Below are 23,173 nucleotides of genomic sequence, written 5' to 3' on the forward strand. Positions count from 1 at the left end.
CTTTAACCTTAGACTGTCTACTATTGACCTCAGAGGTCTGTAGGGGGCGTGCATAGGTGCACCAACGTGCCTACCGTCCCTGTCCTATTGTTTCTTTTTATTTTTCTTATATGTATCCATTTCATATATTCATAACTATGTTTATACTTATACCTGTTATCTTATAATCACTTGACAAAAATAAATAAATAAAATAAATAGTGTAAAACTAGATTGAGAAAAAAATCTGACATTATAGAAAGTATCTCAATGTAATGAGTAGAGAAACAAACATCTGCTCAAAAACATATACTCTTGTAGAACAAAATCTACCCAAGAAACAAGGTACCCAATAAGCAATACCAACTGCAGATATTTAGATCTTAGCCATATTTGCCCCTTGCTATCTTAAAATTGTCCCTTGCCATCTTAACCTTATCTCATTACTCTCCTATTTGATAAAAACATTGTTAGTTCACTATTATTCTCTGAAATTGCCATTTTTTTTTAAATGATACAAAACTTCTTGTACAGAAATAAAGCAGACTAAATTTCCACTATATTGTAGAGAATCAATTTTTCTCATAAAGTTAAAAAAATAAACCAATAATCTCTATTACATAAACCAAAGAAATGGTTCCTCATATTCACAATATAACTTTCTGGCATTGTCCCTGAGGTCTGAATTTATCAAGTGCCCAAGTTTACACATTGCATAAAAACAGAAAACAGAAAATTGAGCATTGTCCTTTCAGGCCCAGCTCAGTAGTAAAAGCGATTGAATTTTGCTGTCAAGTACATTAGGGAGAAAGATCACAAAACAGAGATAAATCAGATTAACACTTTAAAAGATAAATGGTATTTCAGCCAAATTTAATTTTACTTTTGAAATGTGCAAACTCATCAAAAGCCTTTACTGTACATCAAATACATGATACTGCACTCTGAAATTCATTACGGGACCTTCATAAACTTTCTTCAATCAAGTTAATAATGTCTCCACCCAATTCCATTGCAAACCGTGTAGACATTAGTTCTCTTGATCTAAGAAATGGATTGAAAATCCAGTCCAACTAGAAGTCTATGAAGATTCTTAGTCATCCAGGTCATGGTTGTCCCAAAGGTGCTTTTCAAGAGGCAACTGGATTTTCCGGTTTTTCTTTGAAGACGTTTCGCTCAAAAGGGCCATCTATGTCAAAATTGAACAGCCATAAACTCTCTCAGCAGACAGGGAGAGATACAACTTCATCTATCTCCACTCTATAACACAGTCCTTTCACCAGTTCCAAGAAGGCTCCACACCCATTTGCTTTGGTTACTCAGGTGACCCTGACGATGAAGATAAACCTTCGGATGGCCTTGCTTAAAAGTATGCAAATGACCAGCTGTCTGCAAGGAATATAAATCTTTCAATTCCCCAACAGCCAGTCAGAGCTGAAGAAGCTTTTTGGATGAGAAGTGAAACATCTTCAAAGAAAAATCGGAAAGTCCTGTTGCCTCTTGAAAAAAGAACCTTTGGTCCAACTGGAAGCCAAAGTATATTGCCTTCTTACCCTTTTTGTTTTCTGTTAGTTGTTTCCCTCCGCCTTCTCTTCACTTTTGAGACCACTTCTACTGATAATCACTTAGGGTGAGGCAGGCTAGATGATTACATGATGGAAATATTTATCCATTGCACTTCCCATTATGACTCTATTGTAAACCACAGTTCCAGATTAAAAGAGAATGTGCTTTGGAGTATTTCTTGGTAGGGCTATTTCCTTTCTGCCTTGTTCATGTGTTTTGCAAAGAAATCTGGTTGGCAACTGTGGGATGCTGAATGCTGAGTGATCTAGATTGAGCAATGGCTGAAGTGCTCTTCTGTGCATAAGATTAAAAATAAATCAGATGCATTTTAAAAATAATGGTACATAAAACCAAGAGAACTTTGAAACTTATTTTTAAAGAATGTATGAATATTTCCTATTTATGTGCTGAAGGAATTATTTAGAGATCTAATACAGTGAATTGAATTTGGCTGCCCTTTTCTTCAGCATAAAAATGGTTACAGAGATAATATTGTGTGTCCTTACTCATTTAATATTCCAATCACAACTGCAGATAGTTTTACAATTAAAATATTTTTAATATTTTTAAGAGAGAAAATAATTGTGTGTATTAGTTATATATGTACAATTCATTTTTCTTTCTAGACTCATGTGATTGTTTTATCTAACTTAGTCACTGAATTTTATTTGCATTTAACACTTAGTAGTAAGGCTATTGTTCTGGCCTTACTACTACTATCAACCTTCCTCTTGATGTATCTACGGTATGTATCTCTCCATGAGAAAGCAAAAATAGTTCCTTATTCTACCGAAAGGCCTTCTTCTTTTCTATTTCAGAGAACAAAAAAAAAAAAAAATGAAAAAGTTAGGAAATTTTTCTTCTTATGGCAGTAATTTTTCTTGGGGCATTAAAAATATTTCCTAGAATTAATGTTAACAATAATCTAGTCAATACTGAGTGTGCTATTTTGATGAATTTTAATGTAAAAAGTAACAACCAGGGTGTTGCACACATTATGGCTCCAGATGTTTAGAGAAACATATCACACAATTCAGAGTAGATATAAGTGGTTTTTTTTTGCATATCCTCTTTCTCTCTCCCACACCTTTTCACTCACAAGGTGGCACTCACAATCTAGCTCTCTGCATCTATTGTACTTGTTAACAATACATATGAAGCTTCAGAATATGAATTTTGACCATTAAAATAGGGGCCCAGATCATTGTGAAAGAATCATTTTATTCTAATAAGAAGTGCCATACTAAGCAAGATTCAGATCCTTATTTTTGTTCTTGAAAATTGTTATGGTTTGGGTTGGCTATAGCAATAACTATAGTGTTTAGAGTTATGTACCACTCCGTAGCATTCTCTGAGCTGTCAGCATTTTGCTTCCAAACATCTGGTTCCTCATTTTACCGACTTCAGAAGAATTGAAAGCTGAAACAACCTTAAGCCGGTCAGGATCAAACTCCTGGCTATGAGCAGAGTTAGTCTGCAAATACTGCATTCTTCTTTTTTTTGGGGGGGGTATTTTAATATTTTTATTGTTTTTGTATCGCAAACTCCATTTCTATATTGAACAGTGTGCAAATACTGCATTCTAACTACTGCATCACCACGGATTCTTTCCCATTCTGTATCTTTCCCATTTTTCACTCTTCATTTAAGCTTGGTGCAGCTATCACTCAAATTCTAAAGATTGGTATTGCATCTTAAAGCTGCTGGCGGGAAAAGATGTGAATGTTTTTGCCACAAGAATTCCCAGGAAGTTCTGGCAATGAGTTCCAGGAATTGTAGGCTTATGTAAGACTGAAGTTTGGTTTAAAAGGTTCTATTTTGGGTGGGTGGGCAGCTACTTTAGACTTGTTCAAAGTTTCTATAAAAATCATATTGAAAATAAATGATGTTGATGATGATGATGATAATGATTATTATTATTATTATAAACCTAGATGTTGTTATAAGATGTTATTATCACAGTCATGCATTTCACTAGATTGTTGGGGTTTTCTCAGCAGAAAATGTGGAAATGATGTATTGATTGAAAACCCTGCATTGATCAGATTTAGACTGCTAAAAGATTAGGAGCAGATAAACACAGGCTTCATTTATAAGCAATATATTGTACTATTTTCAGACAATCAAACTTCCTTAGTAAGAACTAGGAGCAAGTTTACCGATATACATATCATGATTGTGTTTATTTTTAAAAATGAAGTACAATACGCCATTTCAAGAAAAGATGTGGCTTCTTTGAAGAAGAAAAATGTGTGAGAGAAAATTCTTTAGCATTCCAGAAAGAAAAATGTTTTAACAAAGGAAGGTACAGCACATGTGCTCAAGCCCACTCTGAGATATCTTTCTGCTTTTTTCAAGATTGTGAGCATTTATTCATGCAATTACAATAAGTAAAACCTGACTGAATTATATGTAATGATCTTGACTCTTTTTGTCATGCGGAAGCTTGGAAAAATAAATTTTTTATGAATATCAGCAAGATTTGATAGCTTATTTCAGGATGTGAAGCATTTTTCAAATTATTTTGAAGTATGTATAGTAATAATTGCTTTGTTACATCACAGAAAATACTGTTTACTATAATCTATAAGCAGCCAAAGACTATGAAAATTTTACCATCCCTTATTTTCTGTACCAGCATCTTGTATATGGAAGTGTATCTCAATATGATTGTATCACTTAATATTTTAACTGATCATCACTGCTAGAGCCATTGTTCCATGAATGTTAAGATCATTTCAATTATCAATCTAAGCAAATGGTCAATGTCGCTGGTAGACTAAATGGAGAGGTACACATAACAATTGCTGCCATTAGTCTTGCGAAGTTACAAGTAAAAAAAAGTAGTGTAGAAAGTAGTGTAAAGTTCAGTTAATCAAGGAAAGAAAAATAGTAGTTAAAAATAGTTGTTAAAAAGAGATAGTCTAATTTATCAATGTAGCAATAACTATATTTATTGTATGCTATCTGTACTCACCTTTAGTGAGATGTCGATTAGATAAAATTTGAGAAATAAATAAATAAAGTAATAAATAAACAAACAAATAGTTATTAAATAAAGTAATAAGGACATGATGATGGCCACCTTCATGAGACTGAAGTCTTGCCCCTTTTTGCTTGCATTATGCGGTAGGATTTTGATCCCATGCTTGTAGCTGCCATCTTGATCACTCTCCTCAGACCTCCTTATTTTTTCTACAATTCCATAATGTTTAACTGGTACTCTTAAAAACGCAGACATATATTCATTTGGTCTTACTGGTGGGAGATAATTCCTGATAGTCCTAACATTTAGAAGCAATGCTTTTAAAAAAAGATCATTACTTTTTTTTGGTGCTGAATCTAATACAATACAGGCTGAGTTGCATGTTATCCTATAAAAGGAGGGTGTGGGGAGAGAGATTTGTATGTGCCTAGTCCACCACCCAAGGTAACTGATAGGGATGCTTTATGTTCTAAAAAAACAAAACACCAAAGGCAAAGCAGTATCTCATTTCCTTGGTCACGAGCAGCCTTTTTATGCAAGGTATTTTATCATGAGGAAAAGAATAGGGGCAGGATGAAAATAGGCATTGAAACCATAATGAATTGTCAGGAAGCTTCTTTGATTTATACCCCATCTTTTTATTTTATAAAATACTCCAGGGGTTGTGTGTGAGAACCACATTTTAAACAAATTCAGGCTTAAATTGAGATGTGGTGTGGGGGGAAGGAAATAAAATAATAATGTAGAGATTTTCAATTTAACTGTATTGAATGTGAAGGATGTATGTTTGTGTTTTATTTTTATAGTTATAATGTAGATTGAAGATGGCATTTAATTTCGTTGTACGAGATGCAATGACAATAAAGTAATTAAATAAATGTTTTTGTAGGATGTCCCACCCAACAGAGCAGCGTCGAGACAAGGCAAACGTTGACTGGGATACCTGGAACTTTCGGCTCTTAACACTCACATTCACACACACACACACACACACACACACACACACACACACACACACACACACACACAAACCAAGCATACACACAAACACACACTCGAAACTATTCTCCCTTCCTGGAGGATCACCTACGAAAAGGCGGCTGGCGGGCAGCAGAGGGAGCTGCAAACCCTCAGCCTCCTTTCTCTCTTCCTCCGTTGTGGCCAAAGGAAGGAAACGGCCGCTCGGCGCTCGGGGGGCCGCGGGGATGCGCTTCGCCGCCCCGCTGCTTTTGTTGGGCGACTGGAAGAAAGAGAGGAGGTTTGGACCACGGGGGACGCGGGCAAGACGGTAGAAGAAATCAGCCAGCGGGACCGAAGAGAAGACCGGTTTGGAAAACCAGGGTAACCTGTTCCCACTCGAGATAACGGAGCCAGCCCTTGGGAAGCTTCTCCCGGGTCAGATAAGAACCATCCCTGACCTCTCCAAAAGCTGACCCAAAAGCCTTGAGCCAACCATCTGCCTGGTTCTTACAAGCGTTTCATCAGCCTAGCTTGGTTTAAGGATGGTTTTTAAGCCATCATTCTTCAACCTGGTGGCTTTTGGGTATTTTGGACTCCAGTTCCCATAGTTCCTATCCATTAAGGATGAAGGCTAGGCTAGGGTGAGAGTTATGAGAATTGAAGGCCAACACACCCTGAAGACACCTGATGGGAGGAGAGATAGAGCATGAAATAGAAACATGAAATTTGGCATCTTTTTTATTGTTGCTCTAAGAGAATACATACATACATTAGAACCCAACACTTCTGGAGGGCACCAAGCTGAAGAGGGAGAGGAGAATTTAGTTGTAGCTCTTCCTTTGACATATTCAGAATAATTTGTCAGTGTTAGATGGCTGGTGAATATGCAGAATTTCATCTATCGGTGCATCAATCCTGTTCTTAAACTCATAGGCACCATTTCAAAGATCAAATATTTATGTGAAGCTCCAAATTTGAGATAACAGGCATTTTCCGCTTCCACCGGTTCTTTCTTGCTTTCCATGGGTGTTTGAAAAAGGCTGGAACTGGAATTGATGAGACTTACCCTTTTTAGCAACTGTCACATTATCTAAAATTAATTACCTGTACAATGACAAGAAAATGAAGTAGTGGAAGGTGGGCCAGTTTCTCTATTAATCTGTGATTACTGTATGATATTAGCTCCTGTGCAGGCTCCCTGTTGTCAAAGTGTGATTGTGAAGTATGTTCACACATGGCATTACATCATAATGTGGCTGATGTAGGTTTGGCATAATGTTTTATAAATATTATTCACTGTGGTTTGTAAAACCCAAATTATGGTGTAAAACAATGTCTGAACCAGATAATTCTGTTTGCATATGTGTATCTGGTGAGAGATGGCTAGTTCTTTTCTGTTAATTACATTGTTGGAAATTGTTTACTTTGGAGATTATTTTTGAATATTGCCTGAAATATGAGCCATTGTTTTTAATCTCCAAAGGTTAAGGTGTAGAATTGGTTTAAAAGCATCTGCCAACCTTGGCTATGAGCACACCTGACAGGTTTTCTATGAAAACTTTGTGATAGTAAGATCATTGCTTGACAATTGCTGGTATGGCCTAATTAGCAACATAGGAGCAGAATAACAGGAATCTAAGGAGATATTATCAAGGCAGAAAGCCAAAGGCCAGATTTTCAGCCTCATAAGAATTGTAGGCTTACCTGTATAAACTCTTTTGCTTGCTTTCTCTAATACTGTTTATAGCTAAGCTTTATAGATGTCCAGTTAAATTTCAAAAATAAGGTATAAGTATTGCTGAATAAATTTGGGCATCCTCCTACAAGAATATGAGGAAAATAAGATATCATAATCAAAATATTTGTTTGACTGAAGCAAATTGTTTTGTTTTTCTTAAAGGATACAAGATGTTAATTTCTACCAATATTCACTGCCAGTTTGATGTTCACTATGTTGTTAGAATTGTCTCAGAGGCTTCTCAGGAACATGCAGGCCCTGAGGTAATGAAGTGTATTCTACTTTAATAATGCATTGCATTGATTTTTTTTCCTTACTGCATTACTGTTTTAGTTTTACAGCTGTTTATTTTGATTTTTTTTCTGATTTCACATCCTTTGTCTCCATTTCAAACTGTAAAAAAAGTGATAAAATAAACTCTTTTTTAAAAAAGCTGCTTGTCAGAGTTCCTAAGATGTCGGAACTAAGACAATGAACTTAAAGAAAAGTATTAATTTTAGAGTACGGTCCCTACTAAACTTCAAAGGCTTTGATTCTGAATTTGTATGTGAAGATTTCAGTGCAATACAAATTAATTAAATTAACAATACGACTTTGAATAATAAAGGTGGCTTAGATAAGTTTAGTTAAATAGCAAAAAATAAATAGTTAAATAGCAAACAATAAAACGTACCATATGTTGGTATGGCTTTCAAATTCCTTTTTTTTTCAACATAGGGGAAAAAGTAATCTCTTTCTATTAGTATAGTAGATCATCAATAATCTATGACATAATTGAACCATATACTTTGATGTACATACAGATGTAAAATTCCCTGAGTTTCTACAGATTTTAAAAAGAAAAATAAATAATTTAAAGAAAAAAGTTTTTCTGTTATTTAAATTTCCAAAACTAAAATAAAATTTAATTTCAAATCTGTGTAAAGCAGAATTTTCCAATATCTATTCCAATATGGGATAAAAACTGAACCAATTTGAAGGTGATTAATTACATCTGGTAATCTCTCCATTCTAGTAAAAACAGATATATTCCAAAAACAAAATTTCATCTTCAGTAAATCAAATCAAGGAAAGACTGGGGAGACCTCTGTCCAGTCTGGCCTCAGCTGTCCAAAGTCTCTCGGTGATTCTAGATATTCTTTTTCAAGCCAAATTATCTCACAGAGGTGGTATTGTAAGGAAAGTCCTATCTTTTACAAATAACAGGTACTATCTAAAATTGGAGGTGCAAAAGATCCCAGTTTTTCTGCAATCAGTCCATCTCACTGTTTCTCAAATATCCCATATTTCTCTCTGTATTTCCCAATTATTAACTGGGACAAAGTAGTAGTGCTATTTTAGCATAAGAATCAAACTTTTGCTGATGCAGTTTCATGCTCAGGTTCAAATGTTTTACTAAATGTTGAATATTGGATAATAGATTGAGTAATTCATGCCCTTATATTTTCGGGATATGTACTTTGCTAATTAGCACTAGGCAAGCAGAAGAGAGCAGATGTGTGATATCGTATTTTATAAAATTGTGAAAATAATGGAATCTTTTACAAAGCTTATGTGGATGATTCAGGAGCTATCTGTACATGTTCATCCATTTTACTCAAAACAAATCCACTGCCTCAGAGGGACCCTGGAGAGGGAAGAGCACTTGGCTCTGATCACCCTTAGATCTGTTTGGATGATTGCCTAGTGAGAGCAGGAGAGTGTTTGGATAGGCCAGGGTATCTGCTGAGTGCTGTAGGCAGAAGCTGTTCTGAGTAGGTACCCCTTGGCGGGGCTGATCAGTAGGATCCTAGGGATGAGGAAGAAAAATTAGGGGTGTGTGTTCTTTGCCTGTATTATAACTTTGTTCTGCAAGCTGCAGTGGCTTCCAGGTTTTTTTTTTTCCACATGTAAGTCAAGGAGTTGATTATTACCTACAAAACCCTACATGACATGGAGTCATAGTATTTGAAGGACCATCTTACTCCTATCATTTCTACACATCCCCCTTGACTGGGCAGGAGGGTCAGATCAGAATCATTATTGTAATCTTTTCTCTGGTTTCATAATACTGAACATACAAATGAAATTTGGAAAGTGTCAGTACAAGATATATTTCATTGCTTTAATGTTTCAATTTTAGGAAGTTTCATTCAATCCTTTAATTTTCAATAAAAATTAGTTACATAGGATGTATATTAACATAATATGGAGAGTTGCTTTTAAAATCCCTTAGCTACTTTTATTTATACTTTAGGTAAAATATATGACAACAAAATGGGATATAAGAACTAGGCTTTTAAGCCATATTAATCATTCTAACTATATAACCAAGTGGGACCTAATATATTTTTAAAACCCAGAATATAAACATATGTTAAATAAAGGATTTTAATTTTTCATTCTAGTGCATAATGGTTCCTAAATATTTCTGCATTATTTTTCCTTGAATTAAACATTTTTCTGTGTATCAAAAATAAGTTTTTGCATTAAAAATAAAGTTATATAAATAATATAAAGAGCTTTGTAATACCTTAAAGACAAAAAAGAGCTAAACAAAATTATTTTAGAGTTATTTATTATTTTAAAGGTGGGGTTTTTTTTGCAGAGTAACTACCTATCTGGAAATTATTCCAAAACAACTTTACAAATGCCATTCTACAAATGATAATATTTTTTTAAAAATAAGATACTTTATCTGAATACAATATGTATAAAGGATACAACTCTTTGTGGTTTTGCATGAAATAAACAAGGGTCGTACAAGAAACAGCACTGCATTTATGTTGAAAACTGCTTTGCTGTGTTGAGCCTTGTGCTGTTTTATATTGGAAGATCTTAGTTGGAAACAAGAATTGGAGGAAGTAAGAAGTTACAAACTCTTTCAGGAAAATAGCAATTTTCTTCCTTCGCTCTGCCCCCTTCCAAATGCCATTAACATTTGGATAATGGTCAAAAGGATGCAACATGATACGCATACAGAACAAATGTAGCAAATTAAACTCAGGAAAACTGTGGCAAATCTGTTTAAAAAGCTAGTCATTTGATTCCATCATTTAAATGTTTTAATAATACGTATCCATTCTTATAATGTAAAAATGCCAAATAGTGTAAAAAATAAAAATGTATGTGACAATTATTTTTCTTTTCTTATGTTATATCTATTTGCTAATATTCCTGTTTTTCAAAAAAAATTCTCTTCCCATCCATATGAGTGGTATACAGTATGTCTTCCTCAGTCTCGGATTTCTCCCTGAGGCCCAGGAGTTTGAGGGTTCTACACAATTATTTAGCTGTTCCTAGCACTGCACCCTTCTGGACAGAGGGCTCTGATGTTGTTCCTGGGTTCTGTTAGAACTACATTTCCAATTTGGTATCACAACCCAAATGATCCTACCATCACTGGGACCTCCTTGGCCTTTACTTTCCACATCCTCTCTAGTTCGTCTTTCAGGCCCTGGTACTTCTCCAGCTTTTCACCATTGCTGTCTTCTGGCTCTTGCCTACAACCATGATGTCTGTTTGATTGGTTTCCGTGTGTGTGTGTGTGTGTGTGTGTGTGTGTGTGTGTGTGTACAGAAGCCTGATGATGGCAGATGAGATTCTGCCGAAACGTTGCTACAACTTTAAAAGCACAACTAGGACTGGTTCTATGCAGAGAGGTATTTCCGCAGACTGGAGGGTGTGTGGTTTTGTGTACTGCCTGCATTCTGTTTCCACGGCCCAGTTTCTGTCACGATGCGGCCATGGACTGGGGATTGGGAACCTCTGCTTTATGAGCTTTAAACTCCTTTTAAACATTTGTGTTGTACTTAAAAATAAACAATAACTGTACAAAAATATCTAACTTCAATCTGTAAACATGTTTAGGCACTGTGGGTTAATGTCTACCAAATTTTCCTTGCTTTGACTTTGCCTTTCATATGTGTCCAAATAGAATAATTTGGATCTGTCTTTTTAAATTGATGTATTCATGGTGGGTATGTTATTTTGTTTGAATTGCAGGCCCATCTGTGAGGTTGGAGGCAAATTATCCATCTCTGTGTGAGAGCTTGGACAAGGGCAAGAACGTATTCAAAATTGATAAAAGGATTTGTATGGGATTCAAAGCAGAGCCAAATTTGAAGTAATATCTCTGAACCTGAATAGATGGCTTTTCAGCTTCATCCCCCTGCTTTAAATATTTCTCCAGTAGAAGCTAAGAAACTGTGTCTGAATGGAACACCCTGGATTTGGTATCTTCTTGAAGAATGTGTCAGGAATGCATGGGAATACTGGAGCATTCTGCTGGGACTGATCTCTGTTGCCTGCTTTCTGTTTGCTGCACTGCCGTGAGTTTAAACCTTTAAGTATTTTTCAGCTTCATCATGAGCAATCTTGCCTGAGGCTTTACTCAGAAATTGCCAGTCTGGTTTATTCTTTGATGGATTTCTGTTCCTTTCTACATATTATAAATAGATAACCCAGAGCAGCATGTTTCTTCTGTTTAAGGTATTCTGTGATGCTTGATAAACTAGTTGGCTATATCCTATTGGGGCAGTATCTTGAAAACACCAATCTATGTCATCTGAAGCTCCTTCCTACAAGAGCAGTGACTGCTTTATCTTGGAGGAAAAATGAATATACAACTTTTTCTTTGAAAAATCAAGAAATAACCATTCATGGCATATGTGGGATGCATTATCCTATATTCCCTGGGGCTCTTTCTGGACTCAGTTCCATGTTAAGCTTATGTGTGTTTTGAGGAAAAAACCTCCACTACAGGACGAGCCAGAATAATCAATAGTACAATGTTTTCTCAGTCGTGAAATCCTAGTCAATAATCCCTTGACCTCCATTCTTTGCTCATAGACAGCCATTATGATGTAGTGGTTAAGGGGGTAGACTAGCAATGGGGAGACCCAAGTTCTAGTCCTTCCTTGGTGATGGAAGCCAACTGGTGACCTTGGAGCCAGTCACTATCTCTCAGACCTAAACAGCATAATACATTGATACCTTTGCTATATGAAGGAAGTGGATTTTGCCATGAAACAAGGCATATGCCAAGAGGAACAAATTCATTCCTTGCTTGTACAGTATGGATACAGGTAGTCCTCAATATATGACCGTTGGAATTGGAACCTCTGTCACTAAGCAATACAGTCATTAACTGAATAGCACCTGATTATACAGCCCTTTTTTGCACAGTTGTTAAATCACTGCGGTTATTCAGCTAGCTGTCAAGTGCTCAAATTTTGATTATGTGACATTGTGATGGTCATAAGTGGGAAGACCAGTCATAAGTCAGTTTTTTCAGTGCCGTAAGTCTGAATGGTTCTTAAATGAATGGTCATAAGTCAAGGACTTACCTGTATTACTACTTGTCTTCAGAGATTAATTAATAATTTGTGAGAGAAGATTTTTCTTGTACTCTGAAAATAATTGCAGCCAATATTATATGGTTCTATTTCGTTCTATTTCAGAGAGTTCATTTCTTTACTTCTGTATACTATCCTTATCTTTGCTTTTATCTGAGTTGATTCTCATGCATTTTATGAGCACTGAGTAGCTGGATAATTCCATTGTTATTGTTACTGTTTTTTCCCCAGTCAACTCTATGTAGCCTACCAGAATGGAAAAGTGGAGCAAGCACTTTCTTTGAGTTTTCTGCTGTGCTGGCTTGCAGGAGACCTCACCAATTTTATTGGGTGCTATTTGACAGATCAACTTCCGATACAGGTAAATTTTGCTAGAGTTTTAGTTTTATATACTTGACAATGGCTATTATATATAAATATGCACTTTTGTTCTTTTTCTTGAATCCTCTCTAAAAGAAAAAAACAAGAGTGAGTGAGCAAAACTTTTGATATGTATAGTATTATATATTTTATAAATTGATATGTTAACTTAGGATTGATTCTTTTTACTTTTTTCCAGACTGTAACTGCAATTTTTTATATTAACATGGACATAATTGTGATTTCTCAGTTTTTCTACTATAAGTTAAAAAATCAGAAGATAACAAAATGTAAGTATCTTCATTTGAGATCTTTGTAGTAGTAGGTAATGTCTTCAATATTTATATGTGACATTTAAAATTGCCCAAACTATGCAAATTTAAATGGCATGATGGAGTTACAGGATAAGATTAAAATTGTTGCATTTAGAATTCTGTGATTTTACAATAGCATACATGAAACATCAGCAGAAAAACATGTCGACAAGATCAAGATGAAGCTAAAAGCCTGAATAACTGATCACAAACCTTGTTGCTGAAGGATATTTTGCTGTTGTTGGCAAGTTACAGCATGAATTTGTCCCATTGTTCACAGCAGAGGTGTCAAACTCGTGGCGTCACAGCAGCATCATGTGATGTAGCAGGACTTTTTTCCCCTTCACTAAACCGGGCAGGCCAGCACATGACGCATCCAGCCATGGGTTACGAGTTTGTCACCCCTGGTTCACAGTAACAGATGTATATACATACAAAAAGGAAATATAAAATACATCACATTCCACTAGTGCAATACATTTAACATCATTTGTGATCTTACTTCATTTTGATGGCATAAGGGCAGTTCGTGTCTCCCATAAAGATATAAGAGTGAGGTGTAATCCTCAAATGCCCCTCTGGCACATTGATTGTTCTGAAAGCGGGTGTGTTTTTATCCCCTCTTTTTTAAACATACATATATATATATATATATATATATATATATATATATATATATATATATATATATATATATATCAATTCAGTGTGACCTTTTTCATAACCTAGACTTCTAAACTATCAAGGTACAAAATCCCTATAGTCTTCCATGCTGAGGAAATTGCTATAATTTCACAAATCCCATATAGGGTTGAAAAGAACAATGATAGAAATATCATGGTACTGCAGACAAAATCAACAGGTTGTAAATTTTGAGAAATCTAAAATTCTGGCCTTTTCTAGAGCCACTCAACTATCATGGATGTCATAAAGCATATTTCATTTAAATACTTTGCAGTGGTTTTCCATTCTAAAGGCACCTGGAATGAGCACCAGAATTAAGCAATGTAGCTAATGTTTAGATCTTCAATTACTAGAAAGTACCTTTTCTAGGTAAGGAGAGACCAATTAGTCCTGCAGCATTCACACTTTTTGAGGCCAGTTCATTGGCCTAAATGTTTTTACAGTGCATAAGTGGAAATGTAGGCAAAGAAGGATGCACTAGAATCGGTGCAAACAAAATTCTTGAAATCAATCCTTGATGCCCCCAATAGAACAGCAAACACCCAGTTAAGGCTTAAGATAGGAATGCCCATAATCCAGGTTAAGGGCATGAAAGAAGTGGATGAATTAATTGCTGAAAATCATATTCTTTCCAACTGAGCTGGAAAATTAATGAATAATTTTGCTTCATCCTGGAAATAGGTTGCCGAGCAGAGGCTGGCATTGTGCACGTTTTTCAGATATGACCAAGCAAAGGATAAAGTATATGAAGAAGCTAAAGTTAATAGGTTGCCCCAATATGACAGAAATTGGGTACAACAAAGAGGTGTGGGAAGAAGCAAAATACTTATAAAATCTTAACTTTTTCTGGGTTGAGGAGAACATTTTTCCTAGCCAGGCATAATATAATCTGCATTGGTGCTAGGCAGGTATTTCAAAACCCCATTAACCAAGCATACCTGCCCATTCGATTACAATGAATTCAACCTATTTTTCATGTATTATTACATTATAAATTCTATAGGGAGTTCAGGTTTTTTAAAATTCTTCCTCCAATATTTAAGTTCCAAGGAAGGCCAGATAATTTGTATCTGAATCATCTGGAAGATTCACAATCTTTGATTACTTGGTCAGTAGCCACAGTGAAAATAAAGCAAAACTGGTCTCTGGGATAACCACTTTTATTTTACTTTTATTTCACTTTTAGGTGACGTGCTTTAATTTCATATATTGCAGTATTTTAGATTTACATCTGCAGAATTAATTAACATATAATTATAATAGCTTACCTTATATCTTTTCAACCTCCTTGTTATGTTGGTATTTTATTTCATCCACTCAATTTTACTTTTGTATATTTTAAAATCTTAGTAGACATTGACCAAATAAACACAACTGGTACTACATAGGATTATTGCAAAATTTATGTTGCAAGGTCATTGATGGCAAAACAATTGAGTCAATATAAAAATCCCATGTTGCTCACTTGTATTAGAATAGTACCATTTACATTGCAAACAGTTTTTTTAACAATCAAATATTTTGTTAGCCCTATTTTTCATTTGTCTTTCAAGGTGGAATGAATACGAAATATTCTTGTATAGCCTGGGTCCTGATATGCTTATTACTCTGTTTAATCTTACCTACTCAGCTGTTGATGAGAAATAACATCCAGAATACTATTTTGGGATCCAATGAGGTAAATCCTTGTTTAAATTACTGTCAAATTTCCATGTAGATATATTAGGCAAGCTAACCTTGACTGATTTCCCAAAATGAAAGCAGAAACAAAACCCTACACAGAAATGGAGCTAGTTGATACGCAGATGGGATATCCCATGACTGTAAGCTACAATGGAAGTTAAAAAAAAACATTCTGGAAGAAGAAAGCATCAAACCCCTTTAATATTTTGCAAAGAAAACCATGTAGATATATCTATATAGTTTTCAGAAGATGAACTCTACCTGAGGGAGTCCTTATCTTAATATTTGTAAACTATACAATATTTCTAAAGATTGTAACAAACTCAAATTATAAAGAAAATATCTACTATCCCCAATATTTAGAAGACTCAGTTTTCAATTTTGACAAGGATTTCCATGTTCACTGTTTTAGTACATGGCATGCTATTCACAAGCTGTTTTAGAATTGCCTTCTGCAAATGTAAATATTTTTCTATTTTTTAAACTCTTCAGAAGTCTCACGGCATGGCTGAAATATCAGGCTTTGTTTGTGGCTATTTATCGTGTGTGTTTTACTTGGGATCTAGAATTTCTCAGCTCCATAAAAATGTAAGTTTATTAGTTCTGAAGATAATGTGCCTACCTATAACATTCATCAAGAAAATGAATGATCAATTACAATCTCACTTCTAAAATCACAATAGAATATGTCACACATATCAACTAGAAAATACATATCCAAAATTATGACTTCATCCATTTGCAGTTGAAATATGATACTCTTAAAAGTTGTGAAAATGGTCAGTAAACAAAGCAATTAGCATTGAAATATTGGTTGAATTATGTGTAAAATAAGCTGAATTTTCTAAATGCTTATGGTTTTAACTGGGGGCTTCTATTGCATTTAGATTCTGTTTATTGAGAACAAGGCTAGATTTACTTTATTAAGAAGAAACAGGACTGGAATAATTAATTTCTTCAGTATCCAAAAAAACCTGGTAGTTTTAATATTTATTTGTGCTAAGTCATTAAAAATTTCCTGAAATTATAGATGGCAAGACTCTAGATTTGCATTTGAGATTAATCTTGAATATTTTTTACAAATGGAGTCTTAAAAAAAATCCATTGTAATACTGAGTGCTTTTATTCAGGATTCAAGTTTCTCAGTCATCTTTTCACTTCTACCCCAATTTTCCATTTTTTTTAATGAACACTAATTTTTTTGATGATAAATATTGAATAATAAATAAAGATAATTCCAATTGGTGGTTTCTTTTTTAATTTTGGGTGATTTCAGGGAGGATACACTAGAGTCCATCTATGTTTGATTAATGTAGTTTCTTGTGTTCTTATTTTTGTGGAACAGAGGACAATATGAATTCAAAAGCTTACAATGGTCACAAAAACAGTTATTTCAAATACATGATGAATTACTTATAACACTGCTTTGCTATATTATCCTTTAGTTTCAAAGAAGATCGACAGATGGGACGTCTTATCTTTTGTTTGCATTAGCCATGATAGGCAATGGCACATATGGCCTGAGTCTTGTCTTAAAGATGCCTGCAACCCAATATCTTATAAGTCTTTATTTCTGGCATCACCTCCCTTGGTTTATTGGGAGCTTTGGAGTATTGTTACTAGATATTTTTGTATCCTTTTCTAATGAAAATTGATAGTCTTTCTAATTCTTAATTAAATTAATAAGGCTTTGTTGACAAATGATAAAGTAATAGTTTCTTATCTGAAATATTTTCAGGATTTTATATGTAATAGTAATTGATAAAGAGGACTACTGATTTTCTTCATCAGATTTCTGATCAGTTGGCATATGTTTTGCTGATGTTATAGAACAGAATATGTATGTAGACGTTTTAGTTAAGATGACAACTTGTTTTTATATATAGTTTCAATCTGCTAATCTTTGAGTTAAAAATTGTTTGTATCCTATACTAAAACTATAAAATCAGAACGAACATTTTTTGGGAACTAAGCCTAAGTTCTTATTAAATTATAAAAACTGGGTGAATTCATTTCCATGTTCATATATTTTCAGTTTCTCTATAATTTAACAAGGACCTAAAGTGAGCTAACAAAGAGCTAATGTTGAAAAAAAATATTATAATAAATGTTTATTTGACTTTGGTGATCATTTCCACATATCCTTAGGAACATTTCATTATTTAGGATTTATCCACAAATAGTCTTGCATTTACTTGGAAGACCATACCTGAACATTTTCTGAATGAAAATTTAATAATATAGTGTGGTCCTGCAAATTAGCTTTATTCTAACATTTGTATACTCAGATTTAAACCCCCTTACTACATAAATCTAGCATAATACAAAAAACTAATGTCTTGAGTGCTGAACCCATAGCTTGTAATTATAAATAAAATGTTTAAAACATAACTGTTTTTTCCTTTCCCATTGTCTTAATCCTTCATAAAATAACTATCAATGCTTACTGATAAGTTATATTTAATGCATTGTATAAGTCAATGCATTTTTCTTGTAGTCCACACTATGATTGTTTATATTCTAGTAGCTGGTAGCAGGTAATTTTGTTGAGTTCAGCCTTCTTGCTGCAATAATTTTTTTCTCATAGCAAAGCAATAAAAAGAGTTTGGTTTTTGATTTTTCAAAAACAAACAAACCATTTAATGGAAGAAGTTTACTGAAGTATCATATCCCTCCTTCCTCTAGGCTATTTTGGAAACTGTTAATATACAAGTTGTGACTTTATGTTTGAGCAAGAAGTATCAAAAAGACATAAAGCTGTACAGGTAGTCCTCTACTTTTCATTTAGTGACCGTTCAAAGTTATAGTGACACTGAAAACAGTGACTTAGGACCATTTTTCACACTTACAACCATTGCAGCATCCCCATGGTCACATGATCAAAATACAGATGCTTGGCAACTGATTCATATTTATGACCGTTGCAGTGTCCCAAGGTCATGTGATCCCCTTTTGTGACCTTCTGCCAAGCAACATTAATGGGAAAGCCAGATTCACTTAATAACTGTGTTACTAACTTAACAACAAACGTTATGGCAAGAAAGGACATAAAATGGGGCAGAACTCAGTGCCTCACTTAGCAACAGAAATTTTGGGCTCAGTTGTGGTCGTAAGTCAAGGACTACTTATATATTTCCCAATGATATGTATGTTTCACAATGTTTTTATTTCGAAGCAGAAATGAAACATCCACCCCTGCCCCACGTGTGTGTGTTTGTCTGTCTGTTTCTCTCTTACCTTCATGCAGTTATCTATTTCAACTCTGGAAGCAAGGAACATTTTCTCCAGAGAAGGGATAAGCAATTTATATGTGGAATTTGTTTTTATATATTTCCTCCTTCTATTGTCATGCATGTGTATGAGAGCAGAAACCGGAATCTAGATCAAAGGAAATTTGATGCTGTTCTAAATAGATATTTGTATACTTAATTGTAAACCTCATACAGTTAAATATATGTATACATCTATTGTATTTATACACAAAGTGTTTTACTACAAATGCTGATTTCACCAATAAATAAGTGGTAAGAGTAAATTGTTTGATTTCTCTTAAATTATGCCATGTTCATTATCAAGTTGTTTTTGTTTGACCTCCATAATATTTCTCTTAAGTTTACATCCAGATAACTGCACAATTTATTATGTACAGACAACAAAACAAGAGACTTGGTTCAGTGGCCTTGGAGGTGGAACCCTTGCTCATAAATGAAGATTCTTAATGTGCACATTTCTTTGGTGGTACATTATTTTAGAACAGCTTGGATCTGTAGTTAACTTCTTGTTGATTTACATAGATCAATTCTGGATCCCTGCCAGTATATTCATTCTAAAGCCTTAAAGATTTTTTATTTATAAGCAGAGAATGATACTAATAAGGTTCTTAAGTTATTCAGATTATTAACATTAGTCTTAAAGCTGATTTTTGGTTAATCTTAAATTATTGCAAAAAGTAATGAAGCCAAAACTAATAGTTTCAGGATGAATACATTGCTTGGATTTTAAGAATTGTAATTCTTAGATATTATCCAATTTTTGGAATACTGGATATCAGTTATTTTTCCTTCCCTTTTTCTTGTTGTTAATTGTTAAACAAATTTACAGTTGTATGTATAGTTCTTGACAATTTATACAATGTAATGCATGCTAACCATGGCCAATGTAATATCATTTGTTAAAATGTTTTCAGTGCTGTATTTCTCCCTTTGTTTTGCTGAAGAACCAAACATAGGAAGAAGGGAAAGAAACCATCATGGTAACTCCTTTTGGAATTAGCATTTTATAATGATTTTTAGATGGATAACCACATTTCACAGTAATAGTGTAGTGGAAGTCCAAATCTCACATGAAAATAAGAACAGCTTACCACAGGAATAGAAAATCTTTCTGTTGAGGCTTAAGGCAACATCCATCCATGGAGAATGTTTTGGAAGCAACATGCTGGCAGGCAGCAAGGCTCCAGCTCCACGCTCTCCATCTCTGTCAGTACTTATTCCTAACACTTATGGATCCTCCTGCCAATATCTGAACAATGGGAACAAAGATGCTGTGCTCAGTATTTTGAAATGAGACTTGCAACTTGAATCCATACTTTTGAGTGCAAATATCAATTTTAGTTCCACATGTGCTAATTTTAAAGCACCACTAAAAGAATTACAATGCACTTTGGAGTCATCCCAGGATCGTGTTGAAAAAGTATACTCTTTCTGTTGAGTTTTACTTTCAAAATTTTCTAACTGTTATCAGTTGCCGTAAAAGCTTAGCACGTTTTTGAACTGTGGTTTGCTGCAGCTGGTCCCTCTGGATGGTTGCCTTGTTTCTAATCCTAATGAGATTCTTAGGTTTTATTATGTATCACTGATGAGGGTGGAATTAAGTACAGAGAGATGTTTGAGTCAACTTTTAAAAAGAATTAATTAATTGAGCAGCATGGAATTGGGAGGATACTGCCAAATTTTACATTTCTGTGTGCATGTCTGTATAAAAACATTGTTTCTTTTAATTAATATTGAATTTTAATTTAATACATTAACTATGCGCATCTACATACTTGAAGAGCAGGGTCTGTAGGATGGCAGGATAGAGGAAAAAAAGGAGACTTGAGTTTGACTATCTTGCTTTTGGACACCTGCTGTAATGGGAAAAGATCTTTTTAATAAGTTAAACATATTCAGATGCATATTGGATTTTTTTTATTTTCTTTCAGATTGGATTTTTCCATTGAATTGTTAATAATTTGTTGGACTTTATATTTAGATTTGTTATAAAAATCCTTTTGGACAAAATAATAGCACAAGTCTTAACCTTGCAGAGTTTATCTTGATTTATCTTGGCTTTCTAATCAAAACAGTAGAAGTATTTTCTTAGTAAATTAATATCCAAAAAATATTTTTAAAATTGTGCTGTCCATGTTCATGTAAGTTAAATGTCATTTGCATTTATCCTACATAAATCCTTTTTTTATATGTTCAGTATTTAATTATCATATTATGCAAGGTTTTGTGACAAACACAGCCTTTCCTTGTTTCTTACTAGCCTCTGTTTTCAGACAAAGAACATGCTTGGAGGTTTCCAACCCAGTTACACCAGACTAAAAAAACCCAAACAAATAAAAGAGATCATTACTACATGTTGAAAACTGATTTCTTCTTTATTTCCCAAACCTCAACTTTATGTCAAATGTAAATAAAAATCACCTGGAGGAACATCAACATCACCATGACATCCCAAGTATTGATTAGGTAGGCCTTTCAGTCTTTTTCTGGAAGTACAATAAATATTACCCATCCCTGAAGAAATTATGAGGATTTCCTTTATCTTGAGCTGTTGGCAAAGTCAAGAACATTCCAGCTGTGGATTCCTAGGGCAACTCTGAAATCTGCTTTAGTCAGGTTTCAAATTTTTGGTAAGTTTGATTTAGATACTTATATGCTTTAGTTTAATTTTAAAGCACTTGACTTCCTTGGTTCTTTAATAATAAATATAGTCAATTGGAAATGGGAGATGATTTAATATTTACCAAATGTATGTGACATATTGTCAAAATGGCTGAGTACATGATTGTAAGGACAAGGAAGTTCCAGAAAAGGAAATACTTGAAAACAGCTAACAAAAATAGTTCCTCAAACTGTACCAAACTCTTCCCTTTGTTGACAGAAAAATCTGTTCTGTTCTGTCCCATCCCATGACAAGGCTTCAGATTCTGAATGGTTTCTTGTTTACTGAGGACTCTAAGAGACACCATAGTACAAGTGATGTGTGGACTATCACTGGAAAAAGTAAAAAATAAAACAAAAATCTGATTTCAGCATATTTTCAGACTAACTCGATAAAAAGCATTATATGTCAGTGGTTGCTGCTCAGCAGATGTGTTTATGAGGTTTAACTTCTTATTCCTACTTGGCCACTGATTAGTTTTTTGCTGATACAATCACTCAGATTCACTTGAGTTGTGACTTCACATGGGCAAAGCCTAGGTCAGGGGTGTCAAACTCACATTGTCATGGTGTCACGTGACGTATCAGGACTTTTTCCCCTTCGCTAAGCCAGGCATGGGTGTGGCCAGTGAATGATGTATGCAGACTGCGGGCAAGGAGTTTGACAGGCCTGGCCTAGGTAATGCCTTGTTTGGTGATGGGTGCATTTTTGCCTACTCTGATGGTGAAGAGGGTATTCTCTGAGATGTCCTTTCTCATCAGTGGGCTAGATCTTTGCACTTCCTGGTTCTCTGGGCAACCAGGAAGATAGTTGTTTCCTGGATCTGGGAGACTGCTAATGCCTTGTTTCAGAAGGAGACATTGCCCCATGGCCTTGAAGGAGATCATGGTGCACCTTAACAGACTTGCTAGAGCCAAAAGCATTAAGTATCCATGGCCTGGTCTCCAATCTTCCCAGTTTCCGAGAGTAAACCTAATATTGACAGCGAGCAAAGAATGAGCATCTGACTAAGCTGAATTGCTCAATTTAGGACCCATGTGGCAACGTTGGACTCCAGAAAAGTCTATCTCTGTACATTTTCTCACTGGCTTAGCTAGCAATTGCTCTTGCCTTCTTCCCTAAATGCACAAAGGAAGGAAAGCAGCGGAAAGGGAAGGAGGAATTTCAGAGAAAGAATTTGCTTCAATCTGTCTTGGGGAGGAGGGTGTTCTCAACTGCTGTCCAGTGGGAGTTTTCTGGAAACTTATGCAGAAGCTTGTTAGTTACATAGTTGTGTCCGACCCATCACAACCCCATGGACAATGTTCCTCCAGGCCTTCCTGTTCTCTACCATCCCCCGGAGTCCATTTAAGCTCACACCGACGGCTTCAGTGACTCTATCCAGCCACCTCATTCTCTGTTGTCCCCTTCTTCTATGTAGAAGTGAGAACTATCATATACATCTCCATTCAGGAGGACCAGTAGATGGCAGCCAAGAAATGCAAAACCTAATCCAGATACTTGTAGCCCAGAACTGCTAGCAGTCATACAGAACTAATGTGGATTTGTAAGTAAAGGGAAAGATTTAGAAAAGGGAGCAGAGAAAAAGTATTTGCTGGTTATTTGAATATAAATGGAGGATTGCACCCTCTAC

General features: G+C 34.8%; 1 protein-coding gene across 1 annotated transcript; it reads left to right on the plus strand.

Annotated features, from left to right (window-relative positions):
• Positions 1-5,722: 5,722 nt before the first annotated feature.
• SLC66A1L (solute carrier family 66 member 1 like) lies at positions 5,723-21,230 on the plus strand. The gene is made up of 9 exons (XM_026705686.2): positions 5,723-5,872; positions 7,392-7,492; positions 11,214-11,539; positions 12,797-12,926; positions 13,125-13,215; positions 15,477-15,601; positions 16,099-16,194; positions 17,052-17,237; positions 19,230-21,230. The coding sequence occupies exons 3-9, from the start codon at positions 11,358-11,360 to the stop codon at positions 19,323-19,325; spliced, it is 906 nt and encodes a 301-aa protein (XP_026561471.1). The 5' UTR covers positions 5,723-5,872; positions 7,392-7,492; positions 11,214-11,357; the 3' UTR covers positions 19,326-21,230.
• Positions 21,231-23,173: the final 1,943 nt, after the last annotated feature.

This window comes from Pseudonaja textilis, chromosome 4 (assembly GCF_049901715.1).
Source record: "Pseudonaja textilis isolate UNSWEBS1 chromosome 4, rPseTex1.2, whole genome shotgun sequence".
Lineage (NCBI taxonomy): Eukaryota > Metazoa > Chordata > Lepidosauria > Squamata > Elapidae > Pseudonaja > Pseudonaja textilis.